This window comes from Pseudorca crassidens, chromosome 14 (assembly GCF_039906515.1).
Source record: "Pseudorca crassidens isolate mPseCra1 chromosome 14, mPseCra1.hap1, whole genome shotgun sequence".
Taxonomy (NCBI): Eukaryota; Metazoa; Chordata; class Mammalia; order Artiodactyla; family Delphinidae; genus Pseudorca; species Pseudorca crassidens.
In genome coordinates, this window is record NC_090309.1 from 28,659,069 (window position 1) to 28,685,317 (window position 26,249).

General features: G+C 40.2%; 2 protein-coding genes and 1 non-coding gene across 11 annotated transcripts in view; 1 reads left to right on the forward strand and 2 right to left on the reverse strand.

Annotated features, from left to right (window-relative positions):
- The first annotated feature begins 434 nt into the window (after positions 1–434).
- On the forward strand, positions 435–1,582 carry NAT8 (N-acetyltransferase 8 (putative)). The gene is given in 5 exon segments (XM_067704704.1): positions 435–884; positions 886–1,004; positions 1,006–1,201; positions 1,203–1,222; positions 1,224–1,582. Coding segments are annotated over 5 exon segments (696 nt in total). The 5' UTR covers positions 435–743; the 3' UTR covers positions 1,444–1,582.
- A 917-nt stretch (positions 1,583–2,499) lies between these two features.
- ALMS1 (ALMS1 centrosome and basal body associated protein) overlaps positions 2,500–26,249 on the reverse strand; it is a 230,113-nt gene continuing 206,363 nt past the window's right edge. For 2 of the 9 annotated variants that reach the window (XM_067704703.1, XM_067704698.1), the window contains 7 exons: positions 16,204–16,321; positions 14,259–14,462; positions 13,572–13,801; positions 12,334–12,517; positions 10,118–10,181; positions 3,899–3,998; positions 2,500–2,657 (listed from right to left, as the gene is read on the reverse strand). In XM_067704703.1, the coding sequence (XP_067560804.1) occupies positions 2,613–2,657; positions 3,899–3,998; positions 10,118–10,181; positions 12,334–12,517; positions 13,572–13,801; positions 14,259–14,462; positions 16,204–16,321 (945 nt within the window). In that variant the 3' untranslated portion in view covers positions 2,500–2,612. Of the gene's footprint in view, positions 2,658–2,966; positions 3,127–3,898; positions 3,999–10,117; positions 10,182–10,457; positions 10,913–12,333; positions 12,518–13,571; positions 13,802–14,258; positions 14,463–16,203; positions 16,322–26,249 lie in introns of those variants that run through there. The other 7 variants (XM_067704699.1, XM_067704700.1, XM_067704696.1 and 4 more) reach the window with 7 other exon arrangements.
- Positions 7,873–7,979, reverse strand: LOC137206265 (U6 spliceosomal RNA). The gene has a single exon (XR_010934581.1). It is a non-coding gene; the product is annotated as a U6 spliceosomal RNA (small nuclear RNA).

Here is a 26,249-nt window from a genome sequence, read left to right on the forward strand (position 1 = left end):
AGGACCTGGACGTGGAGCGTGCCCTTGCAGTCTCTCCTGGATGCCAGCTGGAGGCTGGGGGCAGTGGCTGCCCTGGACACTCAAGGCTCTTGTGGTAGCAGGTGAGAGGCCATGGGTGGAAGGACAGTGTTCTTAGGTGTGGCCTGGAGCTCTGGACCCTCCTCTGGCTCTCAAGGCTGGTCTATTTTTGGTGTTTGGCTCTTCAGCCACCTCAACAGCCTGAAAATTTGCAAACAAGTGGGAAGAAGCCTTTGTTGAAACTTGTACTTGGAAACACAGGACCACTGCAGTGTACGGTCCCTGGGAGAGGGACACATGCTTGGCTGCTGCATGGTGCCACCCCAATGTATGGAGAAGCTGAGAGCCAGGGAAAGGGGAACGAGGGAGAGGGGAGGGTACTTCATAACCAGAGATTTGTATATGTTATTTTATTAAATCCTCTAAACAACTTCAGAAGGCAGGTTCTTGGAGAAGATTATGGAACATGCCCAAGGTCATGCATGGAGACAGGACCAAATGCAGACCTTTCTGCTGACTCTACACCTTCTCCCAGTGCTTGTGGCCTATTTCCTCTTGGGTAGAAGCAGAAGGACACATCCTTGAGCAGGGTCATCCCCGGTTCTGGGGGGTGGGAGGATAAGCCACTCACATGGCTTCTTCTCTCTCCCCCAGGGCTGCCAGGAAGTCATACAGGGACTCCTACCTCTCTCTTGAACTTTGAGATCCAGACACAGAAGTCTCCCATGGCTCATCAAATCCACAAATACCAGGAAAATTATCGCAAATGGGTCGTGGGCTTGTTCTCCAAGGTGATGACCGAGCACCTTCCCACAACCTTCCACCACATCCTAAAGCTGCCCCGAACCCTTGTGCTCTTGCTTGCGGGGGCCCCTTGCCCTATTCCTGGTCTCTGGCTCCTGGGTCCTGACCTTCGTGGCCAGCCTTGCCCTCCTTGCTGCCCTGAGGTTTCCTGCCAAATACCACTGGATCCAGTTTGAGGTCATGTCTTTGCACAGACATGTCTGACATCACCAAATCCTACTTCAGTGAGAGTGGCTCCTGCTTCTGGGTGGTTGAGTCTGAGGGGCAGGTCGTGGGCATGGTGGGAGCACCACCTGTTAAGAAGGCCACCCTGTGGAATGAGCAGTTGCAGCTGCTTCACCTACGTGTGGCCCTGGAGCACCGTGGTCAGGGGATAAGTAAAAGCCCTGGTCAGGACTGTCCGAGTCTGCGTGGCACCAGGGTTACAGCAAAGTGGTCCTCAGCACCAGCACACTGCAGTACTCTGCCCTGGCCCTTTACCAGCACCTCGGCTTCTGGAAGATGGGCTAGTTTTTCTTCTCCACAAGCTATAGGCTAGTTGCTGTCTCTGCAATTCAATTTATCTACCGTCTCCCCTCTGCTCAGGTCTCTCAGGCACTGGAGCAAGAAGGGGGCCTATGATCTGTGTCGTTGTGGATTAGTTAGGAGGGATCGGCTCTGCTGCAGTAATAAGCAAACCCTGAAGTCTCACTGCGACGACACAGTAAAAGCTTACTGCTTGTTCACATTGGAACCCGATGGCCTTGGTGGTGGGGTGGCTCTGCTCCATTCAGTTTTTGGGGTTGCTACTGTTTCATTTATCTAGTGCCACGAGAATGTTGCATAAAAAACCACCACAAAATAATGATAAACATTTTTTTAGCTCATGAGTCTGTGGGTCAGCAGCTTAGGCTGAGCTCAGCTGGGCCGCCCCTTAGATCTCCAGGTGTCATGCCCTGCCTCTTCAGTAAGAGGAAATGCGAAGTCATGTGGAAAGGGCGTGGAGAAGGAGTGTGAGAAGAATCCACGTGAGAAGGATCAGGGCCAATGATGCCATCAGTCTGCTATGGCCCCAAGGTCGCTGCTGAAGGGCAAGAAGGCAGCCAGGGACAGAGTGTGGGATTTGACATGGACTAGGCCTAGAAGTGGCACAACCCACATCCCACTGGCCAGGGCCAGGCCATGATTTAAATCAAGCTTCTGTTGCCTCTTGAGTTTTGTCTACTAAAGGCTAACGGCCCCGAAGGAAGCTGGAATGAGGCTAGGAGGTAGCTCTGGACCCAAGGCACCTGTGTCTGCTGAGAGTCTCTGGGCCCACCTGATGGCTACCCTAACCAGACACTGCCTGACACCAAGTCAACAAAGGGCTCTCACCATGTTATGCTGCATTTCTTTTCCTTGACTGGTGCTTTTAGATTGAAGTTCCCCACACACCTCAGGGAGACACTGCATAGCTCCCTGCACCTCTACAGATGGGAAATAACCCTCTGCTGCTTGCTTTACTATGAGTCAATCAGAAGTTATTTTCTATAAAAACACATACAAAAAGGGACTTACTCTTGCCTAGAATTAAGATAATACCATTGTAACAAACGTCCCTGTGGGCAAGGCCACTGTGGAGAAAGTATTGCTCCTGAACCATTAATAATCTTAGTCATCATTCTACCCAAGACTCTTCAGAAGGTTACTACTTCTAAATTACACATGGACAACAAGATAAGTTTTATTAAACCAGACTCATAAAAGTAAGGATTGTGCTCCTCCAGGCTGATAAAATATAATTCCAAGGCTCTGAGGAAAATATTCTTATGTCAGTTCCAAGGAACTTTTCTCCCCAAGAGTTGATTGGTCAATTTCTGTGGAAGAAAAGAAAGGCAGGAAAGAAGTTAGATACTCTTGCCACTAGAGGCAGACAGCCACTCCTCACCCCAGACATGTTGCTGAAGAGACCAGTGTTGTTCTCCCCAAATCTTATCTTCCCCAGCTACAGAAACGATGGTAATTGTACAAAAAATACTTCCTGAAGTGTTTAGGGAAGATGATCTGTAGTCTATTATAGTCTATACAGAAATATAATATTAATATAATCCTAATAGACTAATCCACCTATCAGTTCACAAACACACAAGCACAATAAGAGGCCTGGCCTTGTGATGCTGACACACCAGACAGGTCATGTAGTGCCTGGGGCGTCCCCACTTGAGGGAGCCCAGCCTGAGCCACGGTATGCGCTCCAGAAGCAGCTCTCCAATCCCACATCGGTCTGGTATGAACTCGTCTCTTGGTTTCTGACTTTCAGAGTCCTCTGGGGGTGAAGTGAGGGGGCTGGGAAAGAAATGAGAACACTGAAGGATCTGGACCTTCAGGCATAGTAGCCCATCTGCTTTCTCAAGGAATTAATTGGTAGCAAGTCCCCTGGACTGTAAGGTTCTAAAACTTGCAGTACCCCTGATTCTACTGGGGCTGTGGGCAGGAAATGGTAGTGGCTTCAAGGCTCTGAGTACCCAAACTGCCAACTTGTATGCTACACTTGGACATTTTCCAATTTATTTTAAAAGTTCTAGTGGTATATGATTCACCCATAAGGGGCATAAAACTATCATTTGGGACTCTGGATGAAAACTCATCAGTTCTGAAAGATGTGGGCATTTCCAGCATGGCGTCTAAACTGACACCCAAGTATGAAATTTGGTTTCATTCCAAATGTATGCCTGGAAGGTGCCTTATTTATTTATTTATTAAACAATCTTAAAACATTAAAACAATTTTTTTTTGGCCGTGCCGTGAGGCATGTGGGATCTTAGTTCTCTGGCCAGGGATCAAACCTGTGCCCCCTGCAGTGGAAGCACTGAGTCTTAACCACTGGACCATCACGAAAGTCCCTGGAAGATGCCTTTTTTAGATTTGCCTTTCTAGATTTTCAGATTTGAAGTCTAGTTACAGGTGCTTTTATCTTCTAAATTTTAGTAGTGGTATAATGCGTTATGAGCTTAAGTTCACTCTCCAAATGTGGTTAATTCAAACAGGTCAGATGTGTTTTTCTCAGTTTCTCTTTCCCCTGATAAACCTCATCAATCCTGCTCTAGGACTGACTGACCTTTTTATATAGCTGGGCTCGCAGCCGGTACGACTTATATTCCAATCTCCTCTTCTCCTCTTCTCTCTTTTTCTGTACTTCTGGAAGCTGGTCATAAATCCTTAGAAATGGCACCGATGGAAAGACAGAAAGCAGTGAGGCCACCTGACCACAGAGGCACACGATCACTCCTCCCCACATCTCCCTAAGCTCTACTGCTCTCCAGGCACTCAGTCCCTCAGACAGGCTGTGGGCCTGTTGTGTGTCCAGCTTCCTGTTAGACACTTGGACACAAAGAACCCTGGCCTGGAGTGCTCATGATCTGAAAAGGGATACAGATAAAAATATAATAAAATCCTGCTAATAGTGGTTACTTATGGGAAAGAAGTGGAATAAGGGGTGGAGATGAACTTCTTTTCACTCTATATGGAAAAATGTATGGTTTCAATATAAGATAATGATTTTGTATTACTACCATATTTTTAAGCATGAAAAATAATGCAAAAGAAAATACAATAATCGTCATATCTACAAAATGCTACATAGGAAAAGAAACAAAACTTATTCTGATTGAAGGAGGTCAAGGAAGACCAGAGAGGAGACTAAGCTTGAGGTAGGTCTTGAAGAATAGTTAGGAGCAGAAAGGGGAGGTGGGGAGAAGGGAGTGTTGATAAGAATGGAGTCAAGGCTTCACGGAGAGAGTGTAGGGGAACAGGAGGGAAGCAGATGGGGTGAAGGTCTCGTAGCCGTGTGAAAACCTTGGGCTCTGTCCTATCAGGGACTGGATGCCACTGATTTTAAGTAGGGAGGAACATGATCAAACATTCACTTGATAAATACACTCTAACTGGAAATAATGTAAATCTCCAACAAAAGAACAGTTAAACAAATTATGGGCTATAATAAAATTATTACAAAGCATAAAATGTTTCAAATAGTTTTTATGCTATGGGAAAACGTTCACAATACAATGTTAAGCAAAATAAAGCAGGCTACAAACCTGTATATATAGTATGATAAACAATCTGGGGAGAAAGAAGTGTGTTAACACAGGTCTCTGCAAAATCCCCATAGAAACAGGACTAGTGTTAGTTATGTTTAGATGGAAGAATTATGAGTGACATTTATTTTCTTCTTTCTAATTTTTTCTATATTTTCCAAAGTTTTCTATAATCTGAAAAGAAAATCATTGATAATGATGCAGCGGCTCTGTGGAAAAGAGATTAGAGAAGATAAAGAGCAGAAGGGGGAGAAGAGCAGTCCTCCAAGAGAGGAGGCTAAGCCCGCATCAAGGCAGTGAGGAGAATGGGTTCCAGGGCAATCATGAAGGCGAGTCTCCAGGACGCACTAGCCGGCTGCACGAACAGTGCGGGGTCACGGAGCTGGAGGCAATAGCTCCCCAGCTTTTCTAGTGGGTGAGTGGGTGGCCCAAGTAAGTGTGGGAGAGGAAAATGGGCAGTTCCACTTTGGACACAGTGAGGATAATCACTAAATGAAAACACAAAAGTGGAGGTCAGGAGAGAGACCAAAGAAGAACAAACATATTTTTGAAAGTCACTGTTGATGAAAACCACAATGAGATAGTACATCACATCTGTTAGAATGGCTATTATCAAAAAAATAAGAGATAACAAATGCTGGTGAGGAGGTGAGAATGTGCTCCGTTGGTGGGAATGTAAACTGGTGCAGCCACTATGGAAAACAGTGTGGAGGTTCCTCAAAACATTAAAAATAGAACTGCCGTATGATCCAGCAATCCCACTTGTGGGTACATATCTGAAGGAGATGAAATCATGATCTCAAAAAGATATCTGCACCCCCATGTTCATTGCAGCACTATTTACAATAGTGAAGACGTGGAAACAACGTACGTGTCCATCGACGGATGAATGGATAAAGAAAATGTGATATATATATCTACGTATAATGGAACATACATATAATGGAATACATATAATGGAAAATGTGATATATATATATACATATAATGGAATAGCCATAAAAAAGGAAAAAAATCCTGCCATTTGCAACAACATGTATGGACCGTGAAGGCAATGTGATAAATGAAATAAGTCAGACAGAGAAAGACAAAACTGTATGATCTCACTAATATGTGGAATCTAAAAACATCAAACTCATAGAAACAGAGAACAGAATGGTGGTTACCAGGAGCTGAGGGATGGGGGAATGGAGAGATGCTGGTCAAAGAGTATAAACTTTCAGTTTTATGATGAATAAGTTCTGGGGAGCAAATATGCAGCACAGTGACTGCAGTTAACAACACTGCATTGTATACTTGAAAGTTGCTACGACAGTAGAACTTTAATGTTCTCACTAAAACAACAACAAGAAAAATAAAATGGTAATTATGTGAGGTGAAGGATGTGTTAACTAACTTTATTGTGGTAAACATTTTGCAATACAAATGTATGTCAAATCATCACATTACATAGCTTAAACTTAAACAATGTTAAATGTCAATTATATCACAGTAAAGCTGGAAAAAAAGTCACGGTTACAGAAGGGAAAAAGACGAGTTATCCCAAGGAGAACATGTGATGTGACGAGAAAATCTGCTTGGGCCAGTAAAGGTTGTATTCTAGGGCTGGAAAGCTGGGAGTCGGGCTAATCAGAGTAGCCAGAAATTGCATTTTGTGAATGGATCCTTGAAAGCAATTACTACATACTATTGGAACTGTCTGTCTGCTCATGGTCTGGAGTCAACTATCTTTCATTTGTAGTACCTAGTCCAGTGCCTGGAGCATACCCAAATATATGCATTAATAAGTTAGTGAAAACACTTCTCTTAAAGGACACATTGGAAGAAATGCTTCAAGTTAAGAGAGTCAGGTTCTCTCTTCTCCAAATCTTTTCTTATCAGAAACGTTTAAACATCTTTGGCAGAGGTAGGTGATGGGAAAAGATGATGAGTGACACAGAGCTCCAGAGCTCCAAGTCCGCCACATGATACACCTGAAGGAGTGCTAGGTGGGGAGCCTGCTGCCGGACTCTAACCCCAGCTCTGGCCCTGACTTGCTGGCAACCTCTCTCTGGGTTACAGTTTCCTAAAAGTTAAAGGTAGACTAGATGACCTTTAAGATCCCATTCAACTCTATGATTCTCACATGGAAGTAGATGGCTTCTTTGAAAGGGGGCCATATCAGAAATAAAATGGAACAGAAGTACTCTAATGAAAATGTGTCAATTTAAAACCTGTCTCTTCCTAGAAGATGGGTACTTAATCCACCCCTACAACTATACTTATATTTTAAAGCACAGATACCTTTCAGAAGATGCCCTACCTTCTTGCAGGTAAGCTTCATAGTCCCATATAGCAAGGACTCCTCTTGCTGAGGTGAGAGTGTTATTAGCTGCCACACAACGAACACTATGTAATTTCCATTAATTAAATTTTGTGACATTCAGAATGAAGCAATAATTCTCAAAGTTTTTGGACTTTCGACACCTTTATACTCCTAAAAATTGAGGGCAATTTTGGTGAAAGTGGATTTTATCTATTGATACTTACTGTATTAGAAATTAAAACATTTAAAAAGAATTTAAAAAATACTTATTTCACAACCTAAGTGTCCATCAACAGATGAATGGATAAAGAAGGTGTGGTATGTATATACAGTGGAATACTACTCAGCCATAAAAAGAATGAAATTCTGCCATTTGCAACAACATGGATGGACCTAGAAGGTATTATGCTTAGTGAAACAAGTCAGACAGAGAAAGACAAATACTGTATTACATCACTGACGTGTGAAGTCCAGAAAATAAAACAAATGAATGTATATAACAAAACAGAAACAGACTCACAGATACAGAGAACAAACCCCTGGTTTCTAGTGAGGAGAAGGAAGGAGGGAGGGGCAAAATAGGGGGATAGGAGTAGGAGATACAAACTATGGATAAAATAAACAAGCAACAAGGATATATTGTATAGCACGGGGCAACATAGCCATTATCTTGTAATAATTTTTTTTTTTTTTTTTATGGAACGCTTCACGAATTTGCGTGTCATCCTTGCGCAGGGGCCATGCTAATCTTCTCTGTATCGTTCCAACTTTAGTATATGTGCTGCCGAAGCGAGCACTATTTTGTAATAATTTTAAATGGAGTATAACCTATAAAAATATTGAATCACTATGTTTTATGCCTGAAACTAATATAATATTGTAAGTCAAATATACTTCAATAAAAAACTTGTTTCTTAATTTATTAAAAAAAAATAAGCCTGTTACATGTTAACATATAAAATAAATATACTTTACAAAACAAAAATAAGAAGAGTGGCATGTTATACATATTTTGCAAATCTCTTTAATGTCTGGTTTAATAGAAGATGGCTGAATTCTTATATTTGCTTCTGTATTAAGTTTGCTGTTATATGTTGTTCTGGTTAAAGTGTACATTTAAAAAAATCCAGTTTACACACATATGTAGTTGGAAAAGAAAAGAGTATTTTAATATTCTTTTCAGATAATTGCCGATTTTCTTTTTTTTTTGGCTGCTTAGCTTTCGGGATGTAGGATCTTAGTTTCCCGACCAGGGACTGAAACTGTGCCCTCAGCAGTGAAAGGGCCAAGTCTTAACCACTGGACCACCAGGGAATTCCCTGATTTTCTTGATACTATACCAAATCTTGACAAGTGGTAGTTTAAATGTTGACATATTTACTTATATAATATGAAAAATATTACAATTATTTACGTCACTGCTGATATCATCAGAAGAGTCTAAGTACTGGGAGATAGTCAATCTCATAGTGGTAGACATAAGTTTTCTAGAATTCTATTCTTTACTTGAAAGTTCAGATTTTCTCTTTGGCAATAAATACTGTCAGCTGTTTTCCCAGAGAAGTGACAGATTCACTTCCTCATTTTCAAGAAAATATCTGTCATATACCCAATTTGGAATAATTAGTTTATCAGTCATTCTTTCAAGTAAAAGCTATGTTCCATGAAAAAGGCAGCTAGTTCAGCTCACTACACAAACCAAGGCTTTTCCTTGAACCAATCGTCGTATCTTGGTATGCAGCAGAAGTGCTTTATGTGTACTTCCATTACACTGCTGCCATGTGGCTGTGAAGAATAAAATGCCAACTAGACTAGCACAGTTTGGTCCACTGTCTCAAATAGTGCTAAGGCATCAGCAGTTTTAGTCCTCCCTTCATTACTTTTGCATCATCTGTATAAATGTCAATAGTTAAAAAGACACATAATATCCTAGTATTATTTTGAAATTTGTTTTGACCTGACAAATCCCCTGAAAGGGTCTCAGCAACTTCCAGAGGCCCATGGACCACACTTTGAGAACCACTTGATTAAAGCATCCCTTTGAAATACCTATAAGGAAATGGTTTACTAAATGGAGAGTAAAAAGATTTCAAGAGCAGAGCAATGTTTTAATTTACCTAAGATAAATTGTTTTCAAGCACTATGCCAACTATAAAACTGTTCTTATTAAAGGAAGTCTCCAATGACCTCCTAAGAGGTAACCAACCATTAACTTAGTTATATGGCAGTCTCATGAGCAATATATGCATATCTCTAATTAATTAATTGCTAAGGAATGCAAAGGCACAAAATTTCAAAAGGTAAAAAAGTAGTCTTTCTCCAACCTCTGTACCCCAGTCACTCAGTTCCTTGTCCCAAACGCAACAACTATTACAAATTTTTTGGGTATCCTTCCAGAGATAGTCTATGCATATACAAGTATATGCATCTATGTAAGCACAAATACTTTTTTATTAAAGACTACAAATGGTGGCAGTGTACACATGCTTCTGAAACTTGATTTTCTTTTAAGCCTAATTTACTGTGTTTTGGAGACTATTCCCCTATCTCCCATTGTACTGGATACAATTCCTAGTAAAAGGATTGTCTAGATGTAAGGCCCCAGATATTTACTTTTATTTAAAAATATTTTTTATTTATATTTGTTTCTAACAAACACAGCCTGATTAAGGCAAGCAAATTAGTGGCGATTCTTTGTCTTTTTTATATATGAGGCATCCATACCATGATCTGCTATTTTTCATTTCTTTTTTAGTGCCATAAGTGAGAAACTATTTTTATAACTAATTTTCTCATAATGTATTGTTTTTTTCTTTTTTAGCTCTCAAAATGTTTTAACTAGAGCATATGCCTTTATTCTGGGGCCAAGCTATAGCTCCTGACCATTTGGTGGCCTGATTTATACTTTTATAGTTACTTATCCTTTTGGCCTTACCATTTAGACCGCTGAATCATTTCCTTCTTTCCAACAGGCCTTTTCTTTTGGGCAGCCAGGAAGCCTAAGCAAAAGAAGAAGAGGTTTTTTTAATGGATTGTATCTTTTTTTTTTTTTAATTAAGGTATAGTTGATTTACAATATTACATAAGTTTCAGGTGTACAACATAGTGATTCACAATTTTAAAGGTTATACTCCATTTATAGTTATTATAAAATATTAGCTATACTCCCTATGCTGTACAATATGTCCTTGTAGCTTATTTATTTTATCTCTGAATCCCCTACCCCTATCTTGGCCCTCCCCGCTTCCCTCTTCCCACTGGTAACCACTAGTTTGTTCTCAATATCTGTGGGTCTATATCTTTTTGTTATATTTACTGGTTTGTTGTATTTTTTAGATTCCACATATAAGTGATGTAATACAGTATTTGTCTTTCTCTGTCTGATTTATTTCACTAAGCATAATACCCTCCAGGTTAATCCATGCTGCTGCAAGTGGCAAAATTTCATTCTTTTTTATGGCTGAGTAGCAGTGGTGGTGTCACCCATACCAGCCCCTAAAAACTGAAGGACCTGTGACTTGATTTATCTCTCTGTTTCCATACCAGCCCCTGAGAGCTGAAGGACACTTGCCCTGATTTATCTTTGTGTTCGTTTCAAAAGTACCTGGCATTTGGCAGAGATGTTTTGCAGCTGTACTTTGAGAGATACATGCTTTGAGAGATATATAGTGGTGAACTCCCCCAAACCGGTTCTGACTGGACCGTAAGAACAAGCGTGCGCGGATGAAACCTGGAAGTGTCCAAAAGTTACCTTTGCTTCGTTACCATGCTATGATCTCTGCTCAAAGGGGACATTTGTACTCTGCTAGGCACAATCTGTGGCATGTGCAAAGGACCATGGAAGACTGTGCATGTCCTGGCTGCCCCCGGCTGCCCCTGAAAATCTCCACCCCTTTCCTCAAGCCCTAATGACCTATCTGCCTCCTAACCCTTAAAATCCTTTACTCTGCTCCCTTCAGGGAGAAAGTATCTTTAGAATATGAGTTCTCCTTTCTCCATTCCTTGATCAATGAATAAAGTCTATGCTCTGCTATGTCGAACCTGGTCTCATTCAATTGACATCTGTGACTCTAGGCAGAGGACCCATTGAGGGGTCCCCGACACTTAGGGGATCAGTAACAGGGTATTGTGCCTTAATAAGGAAGGGTGTGTTGCTCAAGAACTGTGAGAGGGAGCTGCTGGGACTTTGCACCCCTACCCTGAGCTGGCAGTGCTGGGTGGTGAGTAATGGCCAAGGCCAAGGCCAGGGTTAGACTATGATGACTATGATAGCAGCCTGAGGCTTCTGAAGACACAACACTGTGGCACAGACTAGACAGTGTGCATTGAAACACTGACAGTTTACAGGTAAGGCTGTGATGAAATCATTAGGTAGTACTTTATAGTTTTCACAGATTTCACATATTATTTTATTGAGATCTTACATCTAGCATAATTGTTAAGAGAACAGACTCTAGCGCCAGCTCACCAGGGTTCAAATCCCAGTTTAACAGGTGTGTAAATCTTGGGCAAGGTACTTAATCTCTCTTTGGCCCAGTTTTCTCATCTGTGAAACAGGGATATTCATAGTATCACCTCAGAGAGGCTCTGTAAGCATTAAACAAGAACAATGTCTGGGCAAAACATAAGGGCTATATAAGTATTTATTATTATTATTATTGCTACCCTATGAGGAAGGCAAGACTGGAATCAGCCCCAAGCCCCTCAAAACATTATACTTTTGGAACTAACTTGCTCATGGTGACAGAGCTGGTTTTTAAAAACACCATTCTTGGGAATTCCCTGGCGGTATAGTGGTTAGGACGCTGTGCTTTCACTGCTGAGGGCCCAGGTTCAATCCCTGGTCAGGGGACTAAGATTCCACAAGCCATGTGGCGCCCCCAAAACAACAACAAACCCAAACACCATTCTCACTGCACACTCTCACTTTTAAAGTGTAGTGACAGGGCAAGAGTAACTGGGCTTATTTGGATTGTGAAAGTGCTGAGAGCTAAATTGGGCAGGTTCTGCTACCTAAGGAGATTTGAGTCTCAACAAGCAAAAGGTCACTTTCTGACCTGTAACTAACCTGGCACTGAGCAGTGCTGCCTTGCATGAAGCAGACCTTGCCCTCTCTACCAAGTCATAGGAAAGTGAACAGGAAGAGTATACCTCTCTTAGGGAGCAGGTGCATGGCGTCCCGGTGGCCCTGCCATTCTCGCACAGTGTTGAACAGTGCCTCCCGTTCACTCTGTAACATGTTCTGCATCTTCCTCTCCTGGACTACTAACTTCAGGCGCTTTATCCGTTCCCCAGAGCGGGAGATGAAGTCAGGTCTGTGAAGTTGCAGTGATTCCTGAGGAGGAGAAAAAGCCCCCAACCTCACATTAATGATGTAGGCTTTTCTCCAAGGGCCTAGAAAAAACAGTACCTGCCTAACAGGTTTGGAAAGCCTGTTTGTAACTTATAGAAAATATCTAGAGTTGAAGAATTATCTAACAACTCCCTGTGCGGGAAAGCTCCAGTAGGAAAATCAGAGGGATCAAAGAAATGCCTTTGGAATAAGCCAAGAACTAAGACTGTGGCAATTACAACTCTCCCCAGTGTTGATGGGATAAAGCTTGGCCCATTGTGCTATTTTTAATTTCCCTTCAAAGAAATACATCATTTAAAAAAAACATTTTCTGGACTTCCTTGGTGGTACAATGGTTAAGAATCCGCCTGCCAATGCAGGGGACACAGGTTCGATCCCTGGTCCGGGAAGATCCTACAGACCGCGGAGCAACTAAGCCCTTGTGCCACAACTACTGAAGCCCGCGTGCCTAGAGCCTGTGCTCCGCAACAAGAGAAGCCACCGTAATGAGAAGCCTGTGTACAGCAAGAAGAGTAGCCCCCACTCGCCATAACTAGAGGAGGCCTGCGCGCAGCAGTGAAGGACCAATGAGGCCAAAAATAAAATAAATAAATAAATAAAATTTAAAAACAAAACAAAAACATTTTCTTTAGCTCCCCAGGTACTTATAAAGAAGAAAGACAGTGCCTTTAAAACCCTGTGTTAAGCAGAAACAGGAGTTATGTAAATGCAGGAACAAATATAAGGCTGACGCAAACATCAGGCCTCTACTGCACTCCACGTGCTGGTATGTATCTACAAACCCAATGAGCAGCTACACAACATCCTCCCTTCTAGTGCCTTGCCCCAGATACTGAGGGTGATGCACGATTTATAACAGCTAACAGTAAGGCAGCCTTTGATTAATGAGTGTGAGAACAGATGAACTGTGGAGGTGCTAGAAACGAGGATCAGTTGACTGTACTTCAGAAAGCCAAGTCACAGGTTTAACTCTTTTGTATCTTGCTCCTTCTTCCTCCTTAAACATATGGCTAAAATTAACTCAATGTCATTGTACCTGTAGGGTTGCTCTCACAAATGGCTTCAGTGGATCTCTGCCTGGGCCTGCTAGTGAACTGTGGCTGTCCACGTGCTGTCCTTGCCAGTTCTGTTCCTGTAGTGGCTCCCTCCAAGGTGTGGTGTTGGTTACTGGTGCAAACCAGGAGACACCAGGGCCATGAAACTTGGGCAGGTTTTCCTTCTTAGGACCAGACTTCACATTTTCCACAGGAACAAACCATGAAACTCCTATAGGAATTATTTTTAAGAAAAAAAGAAGATTTTTCACTTTTTTCATCAGAGACGTGCATAATATAGGCTCTCAGGGACTCAGCTGTCAGCGGCCACCAGGAGGCCCTGGAGTCTGCTTAACTGCAGGTGTGACTCAGGAATTGTAGTGTTGGATGCAGTCAGCCCTCTGTATCCATGTACACGGGATCCTTGGATTCAGGGGGCAGTACTATGCCATCTTATATAAAGGACTTGAGCAACCATGGATTCTGGTATCCATGAACCAATTGGTTCTGTATCTAGAACCAATCCCCTGCAGATACGGAGGGATGACTGTACTTTGAAAATTTGCCAAGGTGGTGCTGGGGAAAAGATAGGGTCAACATTAAATCATTTAGAAACAAAGAATCTTAGCTTTGCAAAAGACTTGAAATTCACTAGTTTTTCTACTAAGAAAGCAGAATTAGAAACTGACCTTCCCAGCAGCTCTGCTTATTCTTCCTTAACTTTCTGTCCCCAGGATAACTGGTAAGGAGCCTTTTCTCTTCTATCTTTTCTTCTGACCAAGAAGTCACATCACTGTCCTCTTCTACTCTAGCCTCGCTAGAACTTGGAGTTGGGAAAGTCATTCCAACATCTCGAGTGTGTTTTCTGACACCATTCACAATCTCCAACGTACCTAAGGGGAATGATCACAGCTATCTCTGGGAAGAGCCTTGGGACTTGGTTGGCAGGTATATTCAAGTCAGTAAATGAAAACTTAAAAAAACAACTAATCATTTATTTTCTATTCTGCAAAGAAAAGGAATTGAGAAGATCTATAATTTTCATATCTAAATCTGGTAAAATAGGGAATTCCTGGCGGTCCTGTGGTCAGGACTCCACACTTCCACTTCAGGGGGCACAGGTTCAATCCCTGGTTGGGGAACTAAGATCTCACGTGCCGCACAGTGTGGCAAAATAAATAAATAAATAAAATAAATAAATAAATCTGGTAAAATATTCAAAACAATCATTGAGACATATTTTTAACAAGTATCGTTATGTAAAAATATTTGTTGAAGATAGTGCTCTGAATGAATGCAAAAGACAATGCAAGCAGAGTTGAAAGGCGATATAAACTGTTTTGGAATCATATTATTGTACTTACTACATCAAGCCTCTTCAAAGTTTTACTGTAATTTCGGTATGTGAGATTTTATATTTCCTTATTTTTTAGAACAAGTTAGAGTTGTATTTTCTCTTATTGTCATCAGAAAGTATCCTAACTATGATAAGTAATATACATGTTTTTCTTATTATGATACCTGAATAAGGAAGGGTAGTTTCACTATTACCATTAGAGTTGGATTTTTTTATTCCACTTCAGTAAATGAAAAAAATTTAAGCCTTCAAAATCGCAGGCTACTGCTTCCTCTTGGGTGGGGTGAAGGCGTATGAGGGAAAGAGAAGAGAGGGAAGACGAGGGTAGAGATAGAGAGATGGAGGGGGTGTGTGTCTGTGACAGAGAGAGAGAGGGAGAGAGGGTTTTCATTTGTCACTTTAGATATTAGAGGGAAAGAACTACTAATATGGATTCAATGGGAAAAGGATTTCAGTTCTGGTCCCACGTGAGAGGGACAGTAAGTGCTTATAGTCCTACTGGCAGTTACCCAGGTAAGGAAGAGGTTAACAGATGTAAAGACATGACTCGAAGGGAAAAATAATCAAGGGGCAAGTTTATTTCTGTGTTATAAAGTCAAAAGATATAGGAAGTCATAAAGTGAAAAGCCTCCTTCCCACTCTTCTTCTCCATTCATTAAGTTTTTAACCCTGTGATTCCAGAGAATTTTTTGCACACATTCAAGCAATTCTCTTCCTTCCTTTATTTTTTGAATACATGTAGTAGCATGCTATACACTATTTTGTACCTTGCTTTTTCTTTTTAACTATATATCTTGGAGATCTTGACGTATTAGTAGCAAGAGCTTCCTCATCCCATGTAGGACTTCATTATATGGATATACAATAATTTATTTAACAATTTGGCTACTGGTGGACATCTAAGTTGATTTTACTGTTTTGCTTATAATAAACAATACTCCAGTGGTTAATTCTGTACACTTGCCATTTTACACATATGCACTGTATATTTATAGGCTAAACTTCTAAAGTAAAAGTGCTGGGTCAAAGTAATTTTGATAGAAACTGCCAAATAGGGGTTGTACTCCCAACTTATATTCCTACTAGAATGTACCTATTTCCTTGCAGGCTTGCCCACAAACTTACTATCAAACTTAGATTTTTGTCAATCTGATAGGTGACAAATGGCATTTGAGTACAGTTTTAATCTTCATTTCTTTTTTGTGAGTGAGGTTGAGTATCTTATCATAGTTTTAAGTGCTACCTGTATTTCAATGGAAATGTTTAAATTAATTTACCTGCTTGTATGCCCTTATTTAACATATGTACATTTTGCTTGTTGCAAAGGGTAGAGCTCGAGCTCCAGAAACTGCTGGTAGAAGACGAAACAGAGTCAGAAGAAATATGGTCTGTCACCTGGAAAAACAAGAGATCCTGTCATCATTACCTGTAGTCAATGGCACAGTTACCCAAGGGATAAGAAAATACTATCACCAAGAGCCCTTTCTAATTCAGTTCAAACTGTTGAGATGAGGTTGCCAGGAAGCTTGTGACGATGTGAACATGCTACTACACACTTCTGGATGGGGAGGGGGATGCTGCTGCAGTTGGATACAGGCCTGAGCTGTTTTAAGAAGGCAGGAGAGACTGGCTATGCTCCCAGGACTTGAAAAAACTCTGAAGAGGATGCAAGAGAAAGATTAGCCTGGTGTGCCTTCAGAGTGAAATTCTGAGTTGACACCAGCATAAAATTTTGATGAGAGATAAAGAAGGCAGGGGATAACTAAAGAGAGTGAGTGATGAACTGCAGAGAGTGCTTTCCAGTAAGATCTGACTTAGAAACTTAAAGGGTAAATGCCAAAGACCTGAGAGGCGCCATGAGAAGTCCTGAGTGAGTGGAATATTGTAAAAAGCACTTAAAGATTTGAGCCCAAAAGGTTGTTTTTAGCAAGCAGAGCAATAAAGGGAGTTGATGGTGGAATGTTAGTGGATGACAAAAAGATTACCAAAATATAGTCGAACAAATATGATATAAAATAGTATTTCTTAAACTTGTTCATCAGAACAATCTCCTGAGGGAGGGTCCTAACCCAGAACAATGAATTGGAGTTTCTAGGTGAGGGCTCTGGGCATCTATATTTTGAATAAATGTCAGATGCTTGTCTACTTAAACACATTTGGTAGAGTAAATTGAAGCCCAAGTCAGGAAAGGAAACAGAATATCTGCTTCCCTGAACTAGATAAACTATATTTCAGGGTCTTCAGGGAATTTGCAACAGATCCTGGAGGAGACGGGGCTGGCTATGTTAGATGTCTGGGGACAGGAAATACTTTAATTTTCAAAAAGATAAGCATTGCAAACTGCGGGGTTTAATAATGATGACCTGTAAAATTCTAGCATGGATCACAAATTTGATAATTTGCAAGCATTTAGAGGTTAAAGAAAAGATGAGAAAATTTTAGCCAAGGTTCATTAAGGCTGGCAGAATAAGCCCTGCCAGGTTAGCCTTGTTTTTCCTAGTTGACATGGTCACAACTAGATTTGAATAAAACAACAAAATTTCTCATTATGTACTTGAGGGCAAGATGGAGTTATAGGGGTTGAAGGATAAGTTGGTGGAACCAGCTTTCCCATATAATGCACATCTGGGAGGGCCGAAAGTGCTGTCAGGATCCCAAATAATAACAGGCATGATAGGCCAAATCAAACAAGGGATAATTGTCAGGCCCTACACATCAGGCAGGAGGAATAGCAGCAACTCTGAGGCAGTAGAAAAAGCTCTGAGTCGGGTGTCCAAAGACCTAAACCAGTCTCAGATCTTCCCTTTACTAGCTGTCTCTACTTGAGCAAGCCATAATCTCTGTGCCAGTTTCCCCATCTAGAAAAGGGAACACCTAAATTTCTGAAATTATAGAAGTGTTACAAAGAACAAATGATTTAGATTAAAAAATGTAAAAAGCTACTAATATAAAACTATGAGACTATGATGATGTTAAATCAATATGTATGAAAGGGTGGTGAGGAAGATCTGACTGGCAATCCACTATAATTTTTCTGCAGTTGTTTTTTTAAAAAGAAGAGAGAGAACACTTTATGCACTAAAATGGACTTTCAATATAGACTGTCAAGTACAAAAAACAAAGTTTGCTGCCATTTTTGTGAAAAGGGAAGAAAACATATGCAGTTACTTGCTTTTTATGTATAAAATATCTGTGAAAGAACAGAACCCAGATTGGAAAGGAAGAAGTAAAACTTTTTATTTGCAGATGACATGATGCTATCAGTAGAAAATACTAAGAAATCCCCGAAGTATTAGAACTAATAATAAGTTTAGCCAGATTGCAGAATACAAGATCAACAAGATAAAAAAATCAGTTGTATTTCTATATTCTAGCAACGTGCAATCTGAAAATAAAATTAAGCAAAGAAAATTAGGGAATAAATTTATCAACATAAGTGCAAGGCTTGCACACCAAAAACTATATAACATTGGTGGGAGAAATTAAAGGTTTAAATAAATTGTGAGACATTCCACATATGTAATTTAAAAATGGACAACAGATTTGAATAGACATTTCACCAAAGAAGATATAACAGTGGCCAATAAACATATGAAAAGATGTTCAACATTATCAGTCATTAGGGAAATACAAATTAAAATCACAATGAGATACTACTTCACACCCACTAGGATGGCTATAATAAGAAAGATGGGCAGTACTAAGTGTTGACAAGGAAGTGGAGAACCTGGAAACTTCACAAACTGCTGCTGAGAATGTAAAATGGTACAGATACTTTGGAAAACACTTTGGCATTTTCTTAAAAGCTAAACATAAACTTACCATATGACCCAGCAATTCCAGTCCTACGTATATATGCAAAAGAAATGAAAACATATGTCCACACAAAAACTTTTACAAAAATGTTCATAGCAGCATGATTCACATTATCCAGAAAAAAAAAATCAAACAATCCAAATGTCCAACAACTGGCAACTGGATAAACAAAATGTGGTAGAGCCATACAATGGAATACTAACCAGTCATAAAAAGGGGTACTGATACATACTATATAACAAGGATGAATCTTGAAAACATCATGCTAAGAAGCTAGATGCAGAAGACTAGATATTATATAATTCTTTTTACATGAAACGTGCAGAAAAGGAAAAAGGCAGATTGGAGGTTGTCTGGGGCTGGGAATGTGGATTGATTGCAAACAGGTATAAGGGACTTTACTGGGTGACAGAAGTGTTCTAAAACTGGATTGTGGTGATGACTGCACAGCTCTGTAAATTTACTAAAAAGAATTGAATTGTATACTTAAAATGGATGTACTTTATGGTATGTAAATTATACTTCGATAAAGTTTTAAAAATCTCTGTAAAGATTTGCAAGAAAAAAAAAAAAAAGATTTGCAAGAACAAGTAACACTGAGTAGCTCTGGAAAGGAAAGATGGGTGCCTGGGAACGGGAGAGGGAAGACACTTTATCAAACACTCTTTTATATATTTTTAATTTTGTACCATGTATTATCAGTTTAAGAAATGAGAACAAACAAAACAAAAACTTATAAGGAAGAGTGTGGCAATAAAGGTTTAATGGCTTTGGTGAGTTCAGTAGGGGTAAAACATATGTTAGGCCATAGAAATATTCTAGCTTACAGAAAGGAAGATGATAAATCCTCTGTCACCACCTGAAGCACAACATGCTTAGTTCAAAGGGACATGCTTAAAAACAGGATGCCAACAAATAGACCCAGAAGCTGTCAACTTAGGAAAGAAGAGTAGAAAGGATGACCTGTGAGAAATGGTTCAAAGAGTGAAGACCTGAGGGAAAATACTTCAGGGAAGGAAGTGGGGACCTGAGAGGTAGAAGATTAGATCTCTTTTCTGTGCCTTCAGAGAGCAGAACTGGAAGCAGAGCCAGGAAATCTAGTACAGGCAGATTTTAGATCTTCTGAAGTTTTAAAACCTTTGCCAACTGGAGCCTTAGACAAATGAAACAAGTTGCCAATGAGCGGTAAGTGAGTGGTGGAGCTGTTGAAGCAGAGGCTGGAGCACCCTGGGGAGCAGAGGCAGCAGAAGTGTTGATGGTCCCTTCCAAGAACGAGTCTGAGAACCTCTGGCACTTCCAAAGTACATGGTATGCACCACTGGGTGTAAAGCACACACGTTTACATCGGATTAAATGAGGAGCCTTGGTGTGTGTGTTTCTGCTTCTAGTTTCAATCTTTTTGATTAAGTTCATTCCTGCCTATAAAACGGTAAACATTTAAAAATAGAAAATAGTCTAAAAATAAATTCTTTCTCAACGAAGTGTATCTACTTAGCCCTCTAGGATGGTGAAAATCAAAAGGACAGACAAAAACAAGTGTTTTCAAGGATGTGGAGAAATGGGAACCTTCATACATTGCTGCTAGGAATGCAAAATGGTAACAATACTTTTCATAAGTCTGGTAGTTCCTCAAATGGTTAAATATAGAGTTACCATATTATCCAGAGTATATCCATTCGTGGGCATATGCCCAAAAGAAATGTAAAATACGTCCACACAAAAACTTGTACATGGATGTTCACAGCAGCTTTGTTAATAGTAGCCCAAAACTGGAAGAAATCCAAATATCCATTAACTGATGAACAGATAAGTAAAATATGTACATTCATACAATGGAATATTTGGCTATAAAAAGGAATGAATACATGCTACAATGTAGATGAACTCTGAAAATATTAAGTGAAAGAAGCCAGTCACAAAAGATCCATTTACATGAAATGTCCAGAATAAAGAAATCTATAGAGACAGAAAGCAGATTAGTAACCACAGCCGGAGCAGGGGCTGGGGCAGGGGTGGGAGATTGGGAGAAATGAATGCCTGCTAATGTATATAGGGTGCTTATGGTAGGTGTTGAAAATGTGTTAAAATTAAATTGGGGTGATGGTTGCACAACTCTCTGAATATACTAAAACACACTTAACTGTACACTTTAAATAGGTGACTTTTATGGTATGTTAAAGATCTCAAGAAAGCTGTAACAATGTGTTTATCCATGTACGCAAACTGAAATACATGTAGATTATGAAGCCTTATTTGGAGAAAAAAGGTTCTCGTGCTCTCTGTTCTTATATCTTCTGTTACTGAATCAGGGGTACAAGAACAATGGAAGGTGACCAACAGCGTCATTTCCATTTAACAGTGGACAGTCCTAACAAAAATGTGGGCGCTGGGTATGGTACGTATGGTTCAGCGCTACACACACTACAGCTAGCGCTAAGTGCAAACCGTCAGAACCGTGCCGTCACGCTCTTTTGACTTCCACAGATTCAATCAATAACCACAATTCACAGGCCTGCACCGTGCCTGACAATTTGTGCTGAGGACCCACCATAGGATAGAACATAATTGCTACTGAATTCATTTACAGATGCTGTCGTTAAACCACAACAATCCACTTTCCTTAGTCCGTGGGAGAGTCTCAGGCATTTCCTCTAATGATCTCATCGTCCCTTAGTGCCTGGATGTGAATCAACCCATCCAGTTCTCTGCAACTGGGCTTACACATAAAGACTTGTGACTACAAGTCAACTCACATTATCAGCTACCATGGTTTAAGCTTTCTGTTGCAGAGAGTCTTAAAAGGAGATACACACTGGCTGGCTTCTTCTGTTTTAATTTCTATTATTGTGAGAGTAAACTCACCTGTTACTGCCTTACTACAACTGGGGAAAAAGTAACTGCCGCCATCTCAGAGATGTTTCAGGCTTTACGTAGTACTTTTTAGTTTAATTAAAATCTACGTGAAATTCATTCCCATATTCATTGATCAGACAAACCATCATAGAGACCCAGAAAAAAAAAGATTTTCAATTAAATAATGACTTTTCAGGTGGAAACTGAGCTTAGGAAAACATATCAAATATAGGAAAAAGGCTATATTTTCTTACATCACCTTATACAGCTATTCTTCATGTATGAAGATTGTTATTGCTGACCTTCTGCCGGCAAGGTGCCTGCTGAAAGATGCTTTTCTTTCAGAAAAATGGGTTTATGCTAATTTATAACCACTAAAGTTTAGGACCAGAGATACACATTGATAAGACAGTCAAAATTAGAAATACAGTCGATGGCACCAAAAGACAGTCTTTTCTTGTGAAAAGTTTTTAGATATGCACGGATCAAACTGGCAACTGGAGTTTCAATACTAAAACTTACTAGCCAGTCTGCCCCCAAAATAACATTTTGATGTAGATTTAACTCTGAGAGGCAAGATTAGAACTTATAAAAGCAGGAACTAAGGTGATAACTGTCTATTATTCACCATCAGAAAATCAGAACTGGTCAATTATTTCTGCAAGTATGGTAGATGATAACTCTAATATACCCTCCCCCTCAAATCAAAAGTGCATTGTGCCTGCAGAATGGTCCTCAGAAAATTTCTTTTCATACATGAATGAGTAAAGATTGCAGAGACATAACGAATCTGAGTAATGCCAAAATTCAAAGTATGGCCATGAGACTGTATAGTTAAAATGTAATGGAAGTACTTGTCATTAGAACCAAGGTCAAGAAACTAACAGGATGGTAAGGTTTCCCAGATAATGGCTGGGTTTGGGGTAGAAAAGAAAGAAAATCAAGAGCTAAAGTCCTCAATTAATATACAGGAAAAACTGGAAGGTTAGCAAATGATCATTAAAATCTTGTAGAGGGTGGTAGAGCTAGATGACATAAGTCCCAAAGGATTTTCTATCAGGTTTGAAAAATTATGGTCTGGAAGTGACCCTCTCACTCTCTTTTCTTCTCTGCATTCTCTGAAATCTTTCCTCTTAGCTTTAGTATTTATGAGGATTATGATCACCTTTTTTACATGGATGGCTCTAAAATCTTTATTCCAATCATGACATACTCATGAGATCATATGTATCTATGTTTTTAGATATTTTCACTTGGATGTTTTGACCTAACTTCAAGTTTAATAAATAAAACTCGTTCATATTTCAGTCAGAATTAGTTTCCTCTTCCAATCTCTCCATTTTGATAAGGTGTTTGCATAGTATTTTAGTTGCTTTGGGTAGAAATTTCAAAAGAACCACGGCTATTAATTACCAAGTCCAAGTGATTAGAGTCCAGTTTAGTTTCTTCTCATAAATTAATTTATGAATATGACTTTATTTAAAAATCTCTACTGACAATTAGATAAACATTTGGCAATAAAATTATATCTAGACACACAAAATAAATTCCATGTGGATTAAGTGTTTAAATGCATTGCCCCCCACCTTAAATAAGTATTAAAAAAATAGGGGAGAATACTTTTTTATAATCTTGTGGTTGGGGACATCTTTCTTAGCATGGAAAAAAGAAATAAAGAAGTTGAGTACACAGCAATGCTATTACACTATTAATACAATATAAATAATGCTCAAGAATTAATAAGAAAAATTCTTCAGAGAAAAATGGGCAAAGGATATAAGCAGCTAATTCTCAAAACAAGAAATGTAAAGAGCAATCTCTGAAACCTAATATTTAAAAACTGCAATTTAAAGCAATGAGTTTTTTTACACATCAGATTAGCAAATATTAAAAAGACTGATACTACCCATAGTTGGCAAAGGAATGAAGAAACACATTCTCTCATACTTCTGGTGGGCATATATATTTGTACAAAATTTCTGGAGGGCACATAGTTAGAGGTGGGGAGGTCTACAGATTACTGACAGTCTTTTAAATTTCTATTATTAATGATCTACTTAGGATTTAAAACTTCTTGGCCAATTCTGTTCATATTTTCTTAGAAAATCACCCATCTAATTTAGGTTTTAAAATATATCAGCCTAAAGTTGCATACAGTAATCCTTTAAAAAAAAATCACTTCTTTGACTGTGGTTATACCCTTCCATACTATTAGTGTTGATCCTTTTCCTCATGGTCAGAATAACCAGAGATTTGGTCTATTTTTTCTTTTTTTTTTTTTTGAAAGAACTAGATCTTGGTTATATCGATCAATTCTGGGGACTGATTTATAGAATGCTTACTTGAGTTTGTTGAACTAAATATCATTTAATACATTTTCCTCTAAATATAGATTTAGTCACATCCCGTAAGTTCTGGATATGTGCTTTTACTCTCATTAATGAAAAAAAATTCTATAATCTCAATTCTTAGTTCTCCTATAGCCCAAAAGTTTAGAATGTTTTAAAATATTTAAGGAAAGAGTTGTAGTTGTTAGATTCCAACCTTATTGTATTGTGGTTAAAGAATATAAGCTTAGTTACAAATGTTCTACTTTGGGGATTTATCAACATTTTGCCTAAATGTACAGTTAATTTTTGTATACATTCCATGGGCATTTGGAACAACTGTGGATGCTGTGTTTTGGGAATAAAGTTTTATACAGATACTTTAAATCAAACTTCTTAATACTGCTATTAAAATCTTCCATATCTTTTATCTGTTTTATGTCAAAATCTGATAAAAACAATGAAAATATCCCATTCTTGTACTTTTGTCACGTTGTATATTGTAATTATGTCTGGATGAACATATGAATGCACTCTGGTGGAAAGCACAGCAGTAATTTTGGAAGTCTCTGAAAGACTCTTTCTTCCCTTGGAAATTACAGAGTGGAGATAGGGTAGATTCTCAAGACAAGTAACATTTAATTAAAAATGACCAAAAAACCCTACCTTTCCATGGTATAGAAACTTGTATTTCTTATCTGGCAAAACTATAAATTACTGGCAGAAAGGTGGAAGTATAGGAATTTTCATGCATTGCAGGTAGGAATATAGACTGGAAATTAATTTGGTACTAATGTAGAAAATTAAGTATACATATAGCTTATGATCCAAGATTTCCACTTCTGGGTCTGTGCAACAAAGGTAGTCTCACAAGGTCCATAAGGCAATATGGACAAGGATGTGCACTGCTAGTGTTTTGCATTGTTGGGAATTGACAGCGACCTCGGTGTCCATTACAGGGAAAGCGCATAGGTAAATTGGTAGATGCACTCAATGGAGTACTATGCAATGATCAGAAACCTGAATTATATGTATGTGTAGCAATGTGATGAATGTTAAAAATACAATGCTTAGCGAAAATAACAAAAATAATGATATACCTTTTATATAAACTGAAAATACATGACAAACACAGAATACATATTTTGTAAGAACTCTTGTAAGCCAAAAGATACTTACATAACAAGGCCAGTTCCGATGGGAGGGCAGGAATGAGGATTGGCTATGGGAATGAAATTTTAAAAAGAGAAGCCATGGATGCCTTAGGGACCAGGAGAAGATGGCCAAAGAGTAAGACGCGGAGATCACCTTCCTCCCCACAGATACATCAGAAATACATCGACACGTGGAACTGCTCCTATCCTATAGAACACCCACTGAATGCTGGCATAAGACCTCAGACCTCCCAAAAGGCAAGAAACTCCCCACGTACCTGGGTAGGGCAAAAGAAAAAACAGAGACAAAATAATAGGGACGGGACCTGCACCAGTGGGAGGGAGCTGTGAAGGAGGAAAGGTTTCCACACACTAGGAAGCCCCTTTGCGGGCGGAGACTGCGGGTGGCGGAGGGGGGAAGCTTCAGAGCCACGGAGGAGAGCGCATTAACAGCGGTGTGGAGGGCAAAGCGGGGAGATTCCCGCACAGAGGATCGGTGCCGACCATCACTCACCAGCCCGAGAGGCTTGTCTGCTCACCCGCCGGGGCGGGTGGGGGCTGGGAGCTGAGGCTTGGGCTTCGGAGCTTAGATCGCAGGGAGAGGACTGGGGTTGGCAGAGTGAACACAGCCTGAAGGGGTTAGTGCGCCACGGCTAGCCGGGAGGGAGTCCAGGAAAAGTCTGCAGCTGACGAAGAGACAAGAGACTTTTTCTTGCCTCTTTGTTTCCAGTGCGCGACGAGAGGGGATTAAGCGCACCGCTTAAAGGAGCTCCAGAGACAGGCGCGAGCCACGGCTATCAGCGTGGGCCCCAGAGACGGGCATGAGATGCTAAGGCTGCTGCTGCAGCCACCAAAAAGCCTGTGTGCGAGCACAGGTCACTATCCCCACCTCCCCTCCCGGGAGCTTCTGCAGCCCGCCACTGCCAGGGTCCCGTGATCCAGGGACAACTTCCCCGGGAGAACACATGGCACGCCTCAGGCTGGTGCAACGTCATACCGGCCTCTGCAGCTGCAGGCTCTCCCCGCACTCCGTACCCCTCCCCCAGCCCCAGACTGAGTGAGCCAGAGCCCCCGAATCAGGTGCTCCTTTAACCCCATCCTGTCTGAGCGAAGAACAGATGCCCTCAGGCGACCTACACGCAGAGGCGGGGCCAAATCCAAAGCTGAACCCCG